The 18,393-nt window shown below is 37.3% G+C and overlaps 2 protein-coding genes across 4 annotated transcripts in view; one reads left to right on the top strand and one right to left on the bottom strand.

Moving 5' to 3' along the window:
• Positions 1–12,855, top strand: part of ADSS2 (adenylosuccinate synthase 2) — a 32,305-nt gene extending 19,450 nt beyond the window's left edge. For both annotated transcript variants that reach the window (XM_020905041.2, XM_070474394.1), the window contains 6 exons: positions 2,338–2,464; positions 3,643–3,797; positions 4,938–5,062; positions 6,301–6,398; positions 10,244–10,393; positions 11,709–12,855. In XM_020905041.2, coding sequence (XP_020760700.2) covers positions 2,338–2,464; positions 3,643–3,797; positions 4,938–5,062; positions 6,301–6,398; positions 10,244–10,393; positions 11,709–11,761 — 708 coding nt within the window. In that variant the 3' untranslated portion in view covers positions 11,762–12,855. The remainder of the gene's footprint in view (positions 1–2,337; positions 2,465–3,642; positions 3,798–4,937; positions 5,063–6,300; positions 6,399–10,243; positions 10,394–11,708) is intronic.
• Positions 12,856–14,277: 1,422 nt separating this feature from the next.
• Positions 14,278–18,393, bottom strand: part of SPMIP3 (sperm microtubule inner protein 3) — a 35,492-nt gene continuing 31,376 nt past the window's right edge. The window contains exon 6 of one of the 2 annotated variants that reach the window (XM_020905039.2): positions 14,278–15,430. In XM_020905039.2, coding sequence (XP_020760698.1) covers positions 15,339–15,430 — 92 coding nt within the window. In that variant the 3' untranslated portion in view covers positions 14,278–15,338. The remainder of the gene's footprint in view (positions 15,431–18,393) is intronic. The other variant, XM_020905038.2, reaches the window with a different exon arrangement.

Genomic DNA, 18,393 nt, shown 5'->3' with positions numbered 1-18,393 from the left:
AATCATAAGTCTTCTCTTGATCTTATATGCAGTAATAGGAAGGTTAGCTACTCAATAATTTTGAGCAGAAAAAAAGAACTAACTGTATTATATAAAAATCACTCATAAGCATTTGGAGGATAGATCAACTAAGGGACAAGTGAGAGATGATAACTTTTAAAGCTAACCAGCACATTTAGGACTGATACCCCAAAGGGTCAGTTTCTTTAGCACTGTGCTCTTTAGAGACATAGAAGGTGATTGACCAAAGGTTAGGACCACAGTTGGTGCCTAAGTTAGTCAGTAATCAAGTTGCCTATCCTCTCCACCCTTCCATTCCTCCAAAATCTTTGGGGTTTCCAGCTGCTTCCTTTGTGTCTGACTGTTACTCTTTCTTTCCTGTGAATAAGTATGATATCAGCTCCAGAACTGAATAGGAATTTACATATCTTATATGTCATTTTAGAATTGTAGCAGACCTTAGGTCTACCTACTCACTGAATTTCTTTTGAAAAAGTGACCTTCAAGGGGCAGTGTGAATGTTAGGTATTTGGATTTCAGCATATTGATTGTTGCTTAGAATGGACTGCCACTTTGTTTTCATTCTGTTATGCAACAAATATTTTAAATTTATTAGTAGCAACTTGAAAATATTTACATGCTAATAAAAGGTGTATCTTTTCAATTCTATTTTATACTTATTCCATATAAATGTAAAGTAGATGAATAATAATGACCAGAATTAGAAGATTTTTAATAGGTGATGAACAGTATTCCCTCCTTACCTTGGTTTTGCTTTTTGTGGTTTCAGTTTCCTATGGTCAACTGCGAAACAACTCTTAAGTTTTAAACTTGAGACTTTCTGAGTAGTGTGATGAAACCTCTTGCTGTCCTGCTCCATCCTGCCCAAGACATTAGTCATCCCTTTGTCCAGTGCGTCCTGCCCGTTAGTCGCTCACTAGCCATTTCACTTGCCAGATTGACTGCCCTGGTATCACAGTGCTTATATTCAAGTGACCCTTTTAACTTACTGATGGCCCCAAGGTACAAGAGCAGTGATGCTGGCAATTTGGTACACCAAAGAGAAACCATACAGTGAAAGTTCTTGACTTAATAAGGAAAGAGAAAAATATGCTGTGGTTGCTAAGGTCTACAGTAAGAATAAGTCTTCTATCCATGAAATTGTAAAGAAGGAAAAAGAAATTTGTGCTAGTTTTGCTGTTGCAAAAGTATAACAGTGTGTTACATAATTTTTATTATAGTATAATGTCGTAAGTGTTCTATTTAATTATTGGTTATTGTTAATCTCTTGCTGTGCCTCATTTATAAATTAAATATTATCATAGGTTTGTATGGATAGTAGAAAACACAGTGTAGGTGGAGTTTGGTATTGTCTGTGGTCTCAGGCGTCCCCTGGGGGTCTTGGAACATATTCCCCTAGGATATGTGGGGGAACTGCTGTATGTTGAACCAGGACTTTAAGGAGCATGATGAATGGTACAGTCATTTCAGGCATTTTAAAAAAAGGACTAAAACAGGAAGAAGCATGAGACTGGGGACTGGAGCCAGAGGGGGGATTATATGTCCATCAATAGGTATAACATACTCAGTGAGTTCATGAGTGGATCTTGGAATTTCCATACTGGTCTGGCAAAACATTTAAACAGGGTTGAAACTAGATTTTATTGCAGTTATACTATAGGCCTCGGGGGAACTCTTGTTTATATTTTTAATTGAATTTCTAGAATTAAGCAGTATTATTAATACTTTAAACATGTTTTGAGAAAGTTTTATCATGTTTATGTGAGTTAGTATTTGATATTAGTAGTAATACTGCTAAGGTATTTTACTGTAATGGAATACAGTGGGAAAAGAATATTAGTAATCGATTATTGATGCTTGCTTGGCAATGTCACTGGTGGCCTTCACAACATTTTGAGAAAGACTTTAATGCACTTAAGGTTATATGGACTCTAAGTGCTGCTTTTTTAATACCTACAAAATATAAAAGCACAATATTCAGTTCTTTTTATTTTCCTAAAAGCTGGTATATGAAGTATGAGTACTGGGCAGTTCAGAAGATTGTTATCATTATTTGCAGTGAGGTTGAAGTAGAACCTTCGAATTTCATTGTATCTCTACTTCTCTTCAAATAGTGTCTCTTTTCTGGTTCTGGAGAATCAGCATGAGAGACCAAAGCCAATCCAAATATTGCAATAGGGTGAGCATTGTCACCAATCCCTTTCTCCTTTCCAATTGTCAGTTTTCGCTGTCAAAAGTTGGGTAATTTTTACTCAGATAGTTTACATTGTAAATTTATTAGTATACATTGAACTTGGTTTTTGTCTTTGTATATAGGGTTATATGGAAAGGATTAAACCAATGGTGAGAGATGGAGTCTATTTCCTGTATGAAGCTCTCCATGGACCACCAAAGAAAATCTTGGTAGAAGGTGCAAATGCAGCACTACTAGATATTGATTTTGGTAAGTGAGATACAACCTACGGGGAGCATAACTGAGTCCTGAATTGCTGAAGATATGCATAATTAATGTTAGCATTAAAGGATTTTAGAATAAGGCTTTTTGCTTGTATATTCAGGAATGATGAAAGTTTGTCATCTTATCCTAACCCTTTTTTAAAAAAAGGAATATTTTGTGTTTTGCAGTTCATTAGAAAAATGAAATCACTCTTTGGGTCAATGGGATTTTTGTTGCTTGGTTTATAGCAATTCCAGACTGTATTTCCTTGGAACTGAAAGATGATTAGATGAATTCTGTGAAAGAACCTATAATTCAACCTTTTAAAAACTATTCAGAGCTAATAGTATATACATTGTTACTAAGCATGCACATCCTAAGATCTATGGAAGTCTGTTTAATTAACTCCCTGGATGAGAGATTCTGAGTTTAAAAATTTAATGCTTATCATCTTCAAACTTTGTTGGCCTTTTAAGCTAAAGATGATCTCTCAGTGTAAGACTGATTGTCTTCAGCTGTTACTAACATTTCATTGACTTTTGACTCCAAGTAAGCCAGTTAAGGTATATTTCTATACAGTAGATACATATTTTTGATACCATAGTATGCCTATCCAATCTGGAAAGAAAGCAGTGTCTAATTAGCATAGGGAATAGGTCAAGAATGAAGAGGATCTTGGGGTCAGGGTTGGAGGGGGTAGGAAGTACCCCTTTGCTTACTCTTGTCATTTCTGGGGTTTATTCCCTGAAGAGAGATCGAAAGGTCACAGAATGTGGAACACCACAGAATTCTTAGTGTACTCTTGTCACTCCAGGCTGCTGGGGTATCCGTATCAAGGGAGTAAAATAACTTTACTCCTGTTTTAAATTAACAGGAAAGTATAAAATATAAATCTACATAGTAGGATAGCAGCAGAGTTTTGGCATTAAATGAGGTGAGTACCTACTGGACAGGCCCGAGGAACTGCATGTGCTCAAGGAGCGTCTGTAGTACAGCACTGCAGCTAAAGCTTAACCACCTATGTTTTTATCTCTGCAGACAAAAAGAATCAGGAATAAAACATCGAGGCTTTGAAAGGGTGGTTCCATAAGTCTGTCAAATACCTAGAATATACTCAAATGCAGAATTTAAAAAAATAACGTCTATCATTTGTGTATATTTTACTGTTTGTTTCTGTTTTTTAGGGACTTATCCTTTTGTGACCTCTTCAAACTGTACAGTTGGAGGTGTGTGTACTGGCTTGGGTATGCCCCCTCAAAACGTTGGAGAAGTGTATGGAGTTGTGAAAGCTTATACAACTAGAGTTGGTATTGGTGCCTTTCCTACAGAACAAGACAATGTAAGCCTGTTTCTCAGTAAATCTGATTCAAAAGTTTGAAAATGAAAAATCATGCTTTTTTTTAATGAATTATTGTCTTTTATGCATTTCACTTAATTTGCAAGATTAATCAGCTCAACTTTAAAGAAAATTACATATACCTTTATTGTTAGTGGCAATAGATTGGCAACAAAAGGGGAGAGATTAGTGGGCACTTAAAGGTAACTGTAATTGCAGGCAAGTGAAGGTGGGTTACGAAGGGGATTAAGATAGTAGAGGAGGGAGAATTTGAAAATAACAGGTATCTTTCATCAAGAGCTTATTAGGAGTCAAGGTTTAGGAAAGTGACCTCCAGACATTGTCTAATCATAGCCCACTCTTCACTTGGTGGTGACCTCAGGCCAGCCACTCTTTAATTGCTGTAAACTTAGAAGCTCTTTGTATCCTCACAACAACTCTGGGAGCTGGGTGCTGTTACCATCCCTGTTCTACATATGGGGAAACTGAGGCCTGGAGAACTGAAGTAACTGCCTCAGGCCACACAGATAGACAAGGCTGAAATTCAAACCCGACAAAGCAGTGTTTTAGTTGTAATTCCGTCAGAATATGTGTGATAATGAAATGATGGCTTTAATCAGAAAGGTGTAAATTAAGGAATAGATAGATGATAGACAGGAAAATTAGGTTGTAGGGAGTGGCTGTAGCTTAGAACTTTGAGCATTGTTTTGAACCTTAATTTTCTTTGAAAGGACATTGTGGTAGCAACTAGTACATGGGAATTTGCCTTATGGTTTTCAGGAAAATCATTAAACTACAGTTCTTAGAATAAATTGGCCTAACTTATCTATTTCAGTAAATATTTATTAGCAGCTTAGTTTTTAATATGCAATATTTATAATTTTTATGTTAATTCAAATTTTTGGAAGTTATCTATATAATGTAAAAGGTTGGTCTTAAAATAGTGGTTAAAAAATAAAGTCAAAAGTAGATGTATTTCAAATAATGCCTCCTTCAGATAAAATCTATCTCTGTGAAATTGTTCCTTCCAACTTATTTTTTCTAAAGACATTTATCTCTAAGAAACTTTATGCCTTGTTATATGATCTACTAGATTTAGAGTGTTGGTATTCTCATCCTAAAGTTTTATTTTCTGTTCTTTAGGAAATTGGAGAATTATTACAAACAAGGGGTAGAGAGTTTGGTGTAACGACAGGAAGGAAAAGAAGATGTGGCTGGTTGGACCTTGTTTTGCTCAGATATGCTCATATGATTAATGGATTTACTGCGTGAGTATTCTTAGAAACACTTATTTCATAAATGACAGTTGATGACCACAGGTTAAATTTTGTGGAGTGCAAACTTGAGGTAGTGCACTAATACAAAAATTTCACTCTTTAGACTCCAAATGAAATTGCAGTTCAGAAGTGGACCAAAATACAGGGGAGGGGTGCATAAGGAGAGAGACCCTAGTTTTTCTCCCCAGACATCCAAGGTTGGGAGAGAAAATCGTGATACTCTTACATGCTTATAAGTTTAGAGGGAAGTAAGACAGGCAGGTAGAAAGGCGAGTAGGTAGACAGATGGAGCAACATAGAGTATGTATATCAGAGGGGAGGCAATGTAACTGATTTAGTGGATAGGCTTGATTGACATCTGACTTCTGGATTCAAATATCAGATCCATACATTATGCTGTGTGACTGTGGGTAAGTTAATTTTTCTGTGCCTTTTTCATCATCTTTAAAATCTAAATAATAGTACTATCTACATCAAAGGGGTATTTTGAAATCTAGACGGGAGTATGTAGCATGCTGCCTGGCACACTGAAAGTGCCCAGTAAAAGTTGCTCTTAATATCGATGCTTACACATAGAAATGAAAAATGTACTCCTGTTTGTGTTACTCAGGCTTAACTTTTAGCAAATATTAGAGTAAAGGTTAAAAAAAAAAATCTGTAGGCAAGAATCTCAGACCTAGTGTTCTATCTAATTTCTATAGATTTTCCTAGAAAACTGTTTTCCAGTCAATTTATTGGGAGAATTTGATGTGTTATGAAGAGATCCTCCCTCTCCTTTGACAATTTCTGACCAGAAGGGTAGTGTTAAAGGAGAGTGAAGAAATGAGGATTGATCACATACCTGTATATATCGTGCATGTATCTTGTCATTCACGTGGAACAGTCAGTTTTGCTGTGTCAGCCACAGAATGCATCCTTTGCTCCAGGCAGCCCTCTCTGGATATAAGTATTAGTTGATCCTGAGAAACTAAGCGAGAGGATGTGGATCTATCAATCAGTGAAAATCTGTTACAGTTATTAGAAAAGTGACTCACTAGTAGATTAGTTAAGTCATTGTTTTTAATAGAGGAAAATATATCCATGTATTGCCCTGTAGTGTTTTATGTGTGGTGTGCTTTAAAATATAATTCTAACCAGTTTTCAGAATTGCTTTGGAACTTTTAGCTTTGTATGAATTCTCCTTTACTTCTTCATCAAGTTGTTAACATCTCCTTTTCTTCCAAAATCAGGTTGGCACTTACCAAATTGGATATTTTGGACATGTTTACAGAAATCAAAGTTGGAGTTGCATACAAGTTAGATGGTGAAATTATACCTCATTTTCCAGGTATTCTTTTTTAGGCTGTGTATAAAGAGTATTATTAGGTGTATGTATCAGAGCAATTCATAAAACTCTTCTGTATAATTTATGACATACAGCCACAGACTTGAAATGCCCTTTGGGAACAGTGCAAGTATACTCACAGCATTTGTTTCATAGTTGCTGTGGATTTGAGTGCTGTGTCATGACAAGCTTGTGTTCACACTTGAAACGGGAAAGAAGAGACAGGGTACCACTGGGCCCAGTTACGCTGCTCCTGAATCTTATCTTCCCTACTCTGAAAGTAACCTCTCTGTAGGCATTCCTTGTGAAATGCGAGGTAGGACAAAAGAGCCCTGCTTGTCAGGGTAAGCAGCTCTTAATACAGTGACCCGCTGTGTCCTTCAGGCCACAGGAATGACTTTTCTAACCTGTGTGTCTGAAGTAGATGGGTGTAAAGAGGTTTCCTTCTAGAGCCAGTGGGCTTCTTCGGGCATGTCTTTAGTTACATGAGTTCTTCATTTACTCAGGAAGTTCCAAAAATGTTTCCATTTTCCAGAAATAGAAACTGTTAAGTTGTTAGTCATCCTGGAAGACTAAGAATATGTCAAATGAAGGAATATTGACTAGCTTAATGGAACTTGGTAGACTGGTAGGTTTTTGACCAGTCCTTGGGAATTGAGAACTGGGAGTTCTTAGAAGCATGTTTAAAGTCATTATTTGTTAGCTGACATCTGGGCCATCTCCAGTTTGGTTTCTTCTGACTATTCTTTTCCTTGATTGTGTGCCTGTGTCTCATGACTTTTGGTTGAATATTGTACATTGTGCATAATATGTTGTAGAGACTTCGATTCTGTTATCTTACTCTGAAGAGTACTGGTTCTTGTTTTAGGGGACAGTTGAATTACTCTCTTGTCATCCTGAACCTCGTATAGCTTGGTTTTTTTATACTTTGTTCGTGTAGTATATGGAGAGTGCAAGGTGTTTCCCAAATCTCTCTAACCTAGTGTGAGACAGTCTCCAAATTATCTTTGTGGGTCTTGGCAGAACTTAGTTTTAGGCTTTGTTGAAGGGTGAATGGGGGTTGGTGGGGAGCGGGCAGGGTGAGGGAGAGTCTGTAGTATATTTCAAGCTAAAGTTTGGTTTTTACTTTTAGTGAACAACCTTTCTGTTGTCTCAGCTGGATGCCAGGAGAGTTAACAAGGTATAAAGAGATCTTTCCAACCTTGCAGTGCTGGAGCTCCAGTATACCCTGTCCCTTCCCTTTCACCAGCACTGCTTGACCTCTAGAATATTTGTCCCACTCAGCTATGTGACAGCTGCTATCTGGTAAGCCTCCCGTGGGACCATGCATGTATGGTTGAGCTTTAGCCATGGTACCTTCACACCCATTTCTGGGGGAGGAATACCCTCTCTATAGCTCTCTCCTCTCAGATGCTTGCCCTTGATGATTCTAGCTGCTTCAGCTTTCCTGAAATCTGATATCTATGTTCTCAGGTCAGTGGGACCCCCATTCCCTACTGACTCCAGTGTCCTGACTTTCCTTGATCAAGAAATTGTCCCTGGCAGAGAGTTAAGTAGTTTCAGGAATTGCTTGAGTTTTCTTCCTCTCAGAGACCACAGTTTGTATTACCTATTGACCACTGCCTGGAAAGAATTGTCATGTATTTCGTCCAGTTTTACAGTTATTTATGCTAGAAAACGGAGAAGGCAATGGCAACCCACTCCAGTACTCTTGCCTGGAAAATCCCATAGACGGAGGAGCCTGGTGGGCTGCAGTCCATGGGGTCACTACAAGTTGGACACAACTGAGTGACTTCACTTTCACTTTTCACTTTCATGCATTGGAGAAGGCAATGGCAACCACTCCAGTGTTCTTGCCTGGAGAATCCCAGGGACGGGGGAGCCTGGTGGGCTGCCGTCTATGGGGTCACACAGAGTTGGACACGACTGAAGCGACTTAGCAGCAGCAGCATGCTAGAAAAGTTCATCTAGAACCATATGCTCCATAATGGCTGAAAGGAGAAGCCTCCCTGAGTCTCTTGATTCTCTGTGGTCTGTCACAAGCAGTGTGACTTAGTGTGGCTCATCACTTTCTCTAAGTGTCCACAAACATTCCTAACATGATACATTTTCATTGTGTCATGGATCATAGGAGAGAACTCTCGTATCCATATATTCTCTTATTAAACTTTTTATTCCACCACTTGCAGAATCCTTTCATCCTGTACCTCTAGGATCCAGTTCTGTACATACTCCTTTTGCTCCTACTGGTAAATATTGACTCAGTCCTACAGATCCTTCAGAATATATTTCCTCTCCTCCTTTAGCAGGCCCTGTGACTCCTTGGCCAACTTATGTTTGCATGTCAGGAGAGGAGGCCCTGAGAGGCTTCTGCATCATCCTCAAGCCAAGGGAAGCCTCAGCCATTCTGCAGGCCATCAGCGAATCTATAGAAAGATTAAGCCAGATGTCTCAAAAGTCTCAGGGTTCCAGTTTTTTCTCAAACAGGATCTGGCCTTGTAGCAGATTTGCTGGATTTGAGTGTTCAGCTTTCTCTGGAGCTCTGCCATCTGTATGATTGAGTCCTAAGCCTGATCCTCAGCTCTTCCTGTTCTCTGCTGTAGGCAGAGAGGAGATGAGATTCTCTCTAGGTATTTTCATTACCCTTTCATTGTCTTTGTCCAGTTCATGAACGGTGTCCATCTAGAGCCGTTCAATCCCAGTTTCCCTTCTGCTCATTGCCAGTGCTTTACTTCCCACCACGGCATCCCGGTTCACCTCCCATGGACAGTTGTACTACTAGAACATGCCAAAGACTGTACTCTCTCTACCACTAGCAGGCGTCCTCATTGCCAGCCAGCTGGCCAGTGATCCAGCTTCAAGATCCCATTCCAGAGCCTTCTTCCTCAGACCACTCCTGGCACCAGTTGTCTTACTTTTGGTTCCCTGGGAAACAGACTATGATACAGAGATGTACGTGTAGGTAGTTTGTTTGCAAGCGCTCTGAGCAACAATGTCTGTAACGGAGGGGGAGAGAAGAAGTAGGATTAAGCAGAAGTTGAACTGCCAAGAAGTTCCATGAAAAACCCTCAGTTGGTCCCATGGGGAACTCTGGGACTAGAATAGTCCTCCAGAGTAGTCCCAAGTTAAGGTAAATAGGCAGGTCCTTCGTATCCCCATTTTGATTAGTCGGTATGGGCTGCTCCAGGGAGACAGCTGAGATTCTGAACTATGCATTCTCAGCAGGCAGTGCTCCCGGAGCTAGGGAATTAGCGTGTGAATCCTGAAGAGGGAAGTCTGGACAGTGTACCATAGCATCCACCATACTACCTCCAGTCAAAGACACTATTCTTGTTTTAGTACATTTTCGGCTTCTATTAGGGAATATGGAGAAACTGGTTAGGTGAGATAATGAAGAAATTTTCCTGCTAAGTCTTTGTATACAGTCAAAAAAACAATAGAGGATTTCCCAGGTGAGAGCACGTATGCAAGCCTTCTTTCTGTGACATTGCTGCCATTATACAGATCCATAGCCCCCAGTCCATAGTATGGAAGTCTAAAAAGCTCTGAAAACTGAAAGTTGTTAAGTTTGGCACCAAACTCATTTAACAGCAAAACCTGACTTGAATTGATGTTAGAATTAATAATACTACCCACTTAGAGTGAATAATCCTATTGCTGCAAAAATATGTTTGATTATGAAATACTAGATGGTGTACTTTTCTACCTCCCTAAATTCTGAAAAATTATAAATTTCAAAACATTAGCTGGCTCCAGTGTAAGAGATTGTGAACCTATGATGTATTAAAAACTCATTTGACAATAGGCAGTGTACACCATGGGCAATATATTTATTCTTTAACTTTCAGCAAACCAAGAAGTCTTAAATAAAGTTGAAGTTCAGTATAAGACTCTCCCAGGATGGAACACAGACATATCAAATGCAAGGACTTTTAAGGAACTACCTATTAATGCACAAAACTATGTTCGATTTATTGAAGATGAACTTCAAATTCCAGGTAAATATACTTTATGAACAACTATTTTTTCTACTTTTGATTTCAGCTATCTTTGAAATAGGATAAAAAACAGATTATTTCTCTGTAGAGTGCTTATGATTTGCACAGATGCCCAGGAAAAGAGAATATCTTTCTCTAATCCTTCACATGCCTCAAGACAATATATTACCTCTCACCCTTTTTGACCCTGTTTTTAATTCTGTTAGTCTCTTTTTTTCTTTTTGCCCTATGACATTCATTCTTATTCCTTTCTCCCTCTTAATAATAAATCTTTGTGTCTTTACCACCATCAAAACTGGTTTGTGATTTTTTTTCCACTTGAGATTAAGCTACCCTTGAGAGTTGGTGAGGTTTCTTGACTAGATATTAGGACATAATAGATGCAGAAAATAGGAAATCCAACTTGAAAAAAATGAAAGAATAAAGAGTAAAACTTCTTTATTTAAAAAAAAGTAAGCTGACCAAGGAGTTAGACATAACTAAATTATGGCTATGAACTAGTTATGTGAAATCTCTCTTTTAAAACATTGCTTTTTTCCCTTTGGTACTGTTGGAGATTTCAGAGACAAAAGATAGAGTGGAAAATAGCCTCTGTATAAAATCTATTATGCACTTAACCTGATTTTATATTGTTGATTATATTTGTGGTTCATCTCCAAACATGAATCTTGTTTTCCATATTGCTAGCTGTGTCTCCCAGCTTGATATTAAATCTTGTAAGCATGTTTGCTCATTGTACTTAGTCAGCGTCTTTTGAAATATAAAAAGCAGTGAGTTTAACAGTGACATCTGTAAAATGCCATAAAGGTTTACCCATGTAGTGCTGATGAGGAGAGATTCCCCTAGACTGGTACAGTAGCCAGATTCTCAGGCTGTGCAAATTAAACCAGTATTCTCTTCCAGATATTTCTAGTTTTTGTGAGATATGGAAGTTACAGTGTCACTTCAGTGTCCTCTTACTGTCATCCATTTATTAAAGATGCCTGTCTTTTCTAGTTAATTAGGAATTTGATTAAAGGTTTTTAGGTCGCTAATGGTTTGGGCCAATATTTGACTAATCACTAGGAACTGAACAGTTGTAAATATTGTATAATTAAAAACAGGAAAATTTTAAGGCATACTACCCTGTCCTGGATGTTGACTGCACATTCTGTTTAGAAATTGGCATAATCTGCTAATAGAGGGAAAAGATAGCAAAAGACCTGGGGGGAAAGTTAAATGGTGACACTGAGAAAAGTGGGGGATCTGTTAATTCCAAAGATTGAACATTATACATGGATTAATACTATTCTTATACTCTTTTTCTCCCTCCCAGTTAAATGGATTGGTGTAGGTAAATCCAGAGAATCTATGATTCAGCTCTTTTAAGGATTTCCAGTGATGCAAGAAACACTCCTGGAGAGGCGGGGAAAGGACTTTCTTAAATATGTCATTTATGATCTACAAATTCCAAGAATAAAGACAATGAAGTGAGTTTTAAGCCCTACAGTTGTTTCCAGTCTTTTGAGATGGATGGCTGGTGTGGAGATACACTTTGGCATTTTCCAGTGTCAGCTTTCTTAGCTGGCATAATTGCCGAATCATTTGTTGCTCCTGCTGCTCATGGTGCCACGTTTTCTTTTAATGTTTAGTAATAATATAATCAATGTTGTTTGAAATCTAAAATAGAATTACTTTCAGTGTAGTTTTTCTTCATTATTGTTGTTGTGTGTTCATAGGTTTTACCTCTATTGAATGGTAAGAACAATTAATGCAGTTTTGCACAAATATTTTTACATTCTGATCATTCATTTCTGTCACTGTAACCTTTTGTTGTTCGAGAGAAAATGATAAGAGAGGAGTCCTGTAAATTTTGTAATGCTATAAATTCTGTTTAAATTGTGAACTGTTTATTTTCTGCTGAGACCATTGCAAATTTGAGCTTTGGTGATGGGGGGGGATTATATTCATGAGTCCTCTAATTTGTACAGAACACAAAGCTTATTTCTCTTGTGTAAATTATTTAACATATTGGACATTTAGCTAAATGTTCAAAGAAAGAAAAAAGTGTTCCCTAAAATAACAATTGTATTGTTAAAAAACAGTCATTAAAAGATCTGTTGTGATATTTGGTGGATATTTTTCTTTAATTTCAGACATTAATTCTGAAATGTATAGCTTTCTTACCATTATTTCTAAAGTCAGATGGGTTGATATTTGAACATTGTGCCTGCCAGTATGCCTACAGAGTCATCTATAAGTGTCCAAATGAAACCAACTTGTTGGTCATAATTTTGATCATACCTTTATTTCTTCTTTCTTGGGAAAAAAAAAAAAAGGTGTTTTTTTGACTATTTGGCTTAACATACTGCATTGTAGATCATCCTTCAGTGAACTATTTTAAATGTTTAAATTAGGTGCCACTTAAATTTATTTTATTATACCATCAATAGCTGATTAAAAAGAACCAACTATTTCTAGTATGTTTTGTGTATTGTGTTTTTGTTCTGGTAAGAGGAATAATAGTAATACTACTAGTACATATAAGACAGAGTTTTACCTTTGTAGTCTGTGGGGTACAGTGAGGAAAACTCAGCAACAGAATCTTTGAAAGGATCTAAGTGTGTTTTATCTTTACTAAATGTATTTTTATTAATAGTTTTTAGAGTCTGTTATCTTGGCTATAAGCATCACATTATTAAAACATGTTGTTACTAATGGTCCAGAAGCAAATTAAGTGACCTGTTTGGGGACTTCCCTGGTGGTCCAGCGATTCTACGTTTCTACGGCAGTGGGTGCGGGTTCAATCCCTGGTCAGGGAACTAAGATGCCACTTGCTGCGCAATGCAGCCAAAAAGTTAAAAAAAAAAAATGTGAGCTGTTACTAATTAAATTGGTTGAGAGATATGTTCTTCAGATACAATTAAGTTTTTAAAATTATAGGCAACTTATTAAAATAATCTTTGTTGATCAAGTATATATGCTAGGTATTAGGTATGTGATAAGTACAGTCTTCCTAAAGCTTATTGTAGTGGGGAGAGCATGCTAAATAAACATATGCTAGGATGGAAAAGTACTGAAGTGCTGTGCAGGAGAACCTAATCTAAATTTGGGAAAGGTCAGAGAAGGCCTTTAGTAGATACAGCATTTAAACGGACCAAAAAGATAAGTAGTCAATGTGCAAAGACCGAGAGGGTTGAAATAATTTGGAAAGTTTGAGCAACTGAACAAAATAGCGAGGGACTGGTGAGGCCGCTGAGGCTGGCAGGAAAAACCAGAGGAGGGTAAAGCCAAACAACCAAACTGTGTTTTATATGAGGACTAACAAGATACTTCAGTGTGAAGAGGACCTGTCTAGTATGTATGTTTATATATATTAATACAGTTAAATGGGGATGCCTTTCCTTCACAAATGAGTATATGAATTTAACGCCATTCCAGTCAGAATCACCATGGTGTTCCTTGTTACTGGACAAAAATTATTGAAGCTTAGGTGAACAAATGAATATGTAAGAATGTCTAAGATATTTTTGAAAAAGGAATGTGTTGAGAGAGGAGGTTTTTACTCACCAGATATTAAAGTGGTATAAAGCTACTAAAATCAAAGTATGTGATACTGTCATGGGAAAGAACAGATATGTAAGGGAAGTGGACTAGACATTCCAGAAATAGATGCAACATATGTGGGAACATAATGTAAGCACTCCATTTCACTGGGAAAAGAATACATTATTTTTTTTTAAAGAGTACATTAAAAAGAATGATAGCAAAACAATCTCAACATAGAAATTTATAATAGAATAAAAATTAAAGTTTTAAGTAATAAAAGTAATATCAGAAAATAACTCTTAGAGCCTTCTAAAGAAAAACAGGAAACTTGGAAATCCTAAAGAAAATAATGTACAAATTTGACCAAAGTAAAATTTTAAAAACACTAAACAAAATTTTTAAAAAACAACTGAGAAAAGTAAAAGTTTGGAAAAAGTCAACATATGTCCCTAAAACACAACAAACTGCAACAAATAGACCACTGACAACCAGTAGAAAGATAAGCAAAGCTTTCATTTGGGAGGCTGCTTGTCTCAAGTTCTGTGAAATCTTTCTTTGGAAAATACCTCCAATGTTTATCGTTTTGTCTCTGGCATGCTTATTAGTTAGCTGATGGACCTGATTTATTACTTCACAACTTAAGACTAAGGCAATGGAGATGTATTTATATTAATACATGTGTGTGTATATATACATATATATATATATATGTATGTATGTAACTGTTCTTGGGGGTAGTTTATTAACTGGTAGACTTTATTTTGGGGTGATGAGTAGGGGACCAACTGCTATGCTTGGGGAGTCCCTAGAGAACAGAGTGAAGATTTTTTTCTTTGGGAGCATTTCTTTAGAGAACCTCTATCGTTTTGCCTAGGGAGCTGGTGACTAGTTGTCAGGCTTTCTTGTCAGTACAGGGATGTTAATTCTTCTGTATGGAGACTTGCAGTTAATCCTCTCACTGCAGCCCTCTGCCATACTGGGTTCTGCATCCAAAGCACCTTCAGGGTCTGTGATGCCAGGAATCTTCCTCCTTGGCTATATCTTTAGGTTCTTCTCTCTCTTTTTTTTTCCTAACAGTGTTGCAGTTATTGAACAGATGCAATTATCTCCGTAACTGGTCCCACATGTAACCACTGGACTAAATGTGAGATGGTTTGGCGACATTAGCAACAAGACTGCTAGTGGGGCCTTAAGAACGGGTGACAAACTCTCAAGGCTGATCTTGATTCCCTGCCCTAGACTGGCCAGCTGATTGGAAGAGAATTTGCAATGTGTAAATATGTTTAGGATTGTAGCCATCAGGATACACACTTAAAAGTAGTTCTGTTAACCATTATTTTAGCCTAAAGGAGCCACTTAAGAATGCCGAATGTTTTGTTCAAAATGCCATGGTTACTTTAGTTTAAAAGCCTTTCTTTCAAAGCCACCTCCCTTCACAACAGTAGTGCTCTGGCAGTGAATTGAGTGGTCTAGGATTTGATGAAACTGTGGCTAATTTCCGGGCCCAATCTGGAAAATAAAACAAATTAATGATTTATTTTAAGACTACTCAGTTTTAACACACTGTCTTTTCAGGAACAATTGTGTGCAATAACAGTGATTTATAAGGTTTAAAACAAAGGGATATATTTAAAAGATGTGGGGGGAAAAGGGCTTAATCAAAAGTTGTTTTTGTGGTTCAGTCTCTAATTGAGGCATGTGATTAGATTATTCCAAGATGTAAATGAAATAAATTGCATAAGTTTGTATTCTTACATTCTAATTCTAGATACCGGCTTCACCCTTTAAGCCCTAATAGGTCACTTTGTATCATGTTTGTATCAAAATGTAGTTGTTACCATCCCTAAATTCAGACCCATTGGAGTGCCCTCATCTTTTATATTCCCTTGTCTACAATCACCAGCATTTCTGCTTATCTAAAGGTATGGGTTCAAGGAGTTTGGGTTGGATACTGCAATCATTGCATCTACACCTAATGGACCAAAGACTAGAATGTTTCAGTGATAGTGTAACAAAACTTTATCAGGTATAGTGCTATTCCCTGTGTTAGGTGTTTTACTTAAGGGTTAACCCTGAAATTCACAGATCCTCAGAGGCCCACTGATACTATCACTACCTCAAAGAGATAAATGAACTTTCCTGAGTTTACAGGACTTGTGAGAGGAGGAGCCCACATTTGACCCAGAATTATCAGGCCCCAAAGTCCCTAATCTCTTCATTGTTCTCTCCACCTTCCATAGCACTTCAACAGCATTTAAAGAAATAAACATTTTTAATATTAAGAATGAATAACATTTCATTTACTCAGGAAATATAGCTGGAAATGCCATGTCTGGAAGATTTTAAAAATCAGATTTAACTAAATGTGATGCTGTCTGTAGTTGGTTACTATGGTTAACTTTGACTTCTCAAAGCTTACTATTGGATTAAATAATAACTCTGACCTTCTTAAGGATTACATTGTATTCCAGGGAAATATATTAATGATGTTTAGAAGTGCTAGGAATCCTACTTGATAGCCTTAGTGACCTTTGTTATGAGAATTATGGAGCTGAATTAGATACATTTAACCAGGTAAATTCTACAGTAAATGTTTTAAGAACACAACAACATTTTGGGAGGATTTCTCCTGCTATTCCACTTACTGCATATATATGCCTTCTGATAGTGGGTGCTATCAAGTCTGAAATATACTATACAAATTTGGGGGTGGGGAATACTATGGAAAGAACTGAAATGATTTTTTAGATTTCTATATCATTTGACAAAAGTCAAATTATTGTTCATGTGAATTTGTGTGTGATGACTGCTTTGAAATTCATTGCTGAGAAATGAAGTGAAAAATTAGTTGAGAACCACAGAGAAAATGTAACCAACTTGCTGAAGAATCCCATGTATTCCAAATGATTTAATGATTTAGTATTATTTAATATTATCACTTCGGGCAATTAAGAAATTTTAAAGGATAACGTTGATTATATATGATTATTACTTTATGCCCTAGTTTTAGAAATTAATCCCAGTGAAAGATGTCATTCCAGTGTATTAGGTTTTTTTAAAAACAAACTTTTATTGTGACACATGTTTGTCCTTGATTATTAGTAATAGCTAACAGTTTTGGAGGTTTCTTAATGTTATGCACAGGCACGATGCTACATTATTTATATGGGTAACTCAGTTCTATTAGGTCGATACTATTTTTATCCTTTTTGCATGTGAGAAAACTGAAGGTCAGAATCTAAGGGTCACACTGCTATGAAAAGAATATGTTTTATTTTGGAAGAATGAGGTTTTTTAATTATTTGGCACCAAGGTGCATAAAACAAGTGCAACTTTCATCTGAGGGGCCATCTCACCCTCGCAGGCTATAGATTCCCTGAGAACAGAATCTTCTCTTCTACTGTGTCTTGCACATAGTCAATGCTTAATAAATATTTCCCAAATAAATGAACCCCTGTGTGCTGAGAAAGAACTTTTACTGAGGAGGAATTTCTTAGCCAGTAACCATAATTTGTCATGGTCTGTATATAATCTGTTCTTTAACTGTTCCCAAATAAGAGGTAAGAACTGAACATGAAATGCAAATTGCTAATCTAGACAGGAACTTGGCCCTTAAACTCTGATGACAAAGACTGGTCAAATGGATAAGATTTAAAAACAGTCTTACACCTTTGATAAACACTGTAATAGTACTTTCTCTTATTCTGTGAAAGCCTTCCCCCAAATACTCCTTCAAGGAGTCAGTTTCTTGAATTAAACAAAAGCTCAATTCAATCAGTGCTCAGCTTCGTAATAATTCTCTGTTAGGTCTCTTGCAAACCAGCCCTTGGCATGCCTGATAGTTGTTTACAAAATAATTGCCACCTAAGTATCTCTAAAATCCATGTAAGGTGGTTCAGTTCAGTTCAGTCGCTCAGTTGTGTTCGACTCTTTGCAACTCCATGGACTGCAGCACGTCAGGGCTCCCTGTCCATCACCAACTCCCAGAGTTCACCCAAACTCATGTCCATTGAGTTGGTGATGCCATCCAACCATCTCATCCTCTGTCGTCCCCTTCTCCTCCTGCCTTCAGTCTTTCCCAGCATCAGGGTCTTTACAAATGAGTCAGCTCTTTGGCCAAAGTATTGGAGTTTCCACTCCTTCCAATGGACACTCAGGACTGATCTTAGGATGGACTGGCTGGATCTCCTTGCAGTCTAACGGACTCTCAAGAGTCTTCTCCAACACCACAGTTCAAAAGCATCAATTCTTCGGCACTCACCTTTCTTTATAGTTCAACTCTCACATCTATTTGTGACTACTGGAAAAACCATAGCCTTGGCTAGATGGACCTTTGTTGGCAAAGTAATGTCTCTGCATTTTAATATGCTGTCTAGGTTGGAGAAGCGTCTTAATTTCATGGCTGCAGTCACCATCTGCAGTAATTTTGGAGCCCCCCAAAATAAAGCCTGTCACTGTTTCCACTGTTTCCC

The sequence above is a fragment of the Odocoileus virginianus genome, chromosome 11 (genome assembly GCF_023699985.2).
Source record: "Odocoileus virginianus isolate 20LAN1187 ecotype Illinois chromosome 11, Ovbor_1.2, whole genome shotgun sequence".
In the NCBI taxonomy this organism is placed as follows: Eukaryota; Metazoa; Chordata; class Mammalia; order Artiodactyla; family Cervidae; genus Odocoileus; species Odocoileus virginianus.
This window is presented reverse-complemented; position numbering and strand designations above follow the sequence as displayed.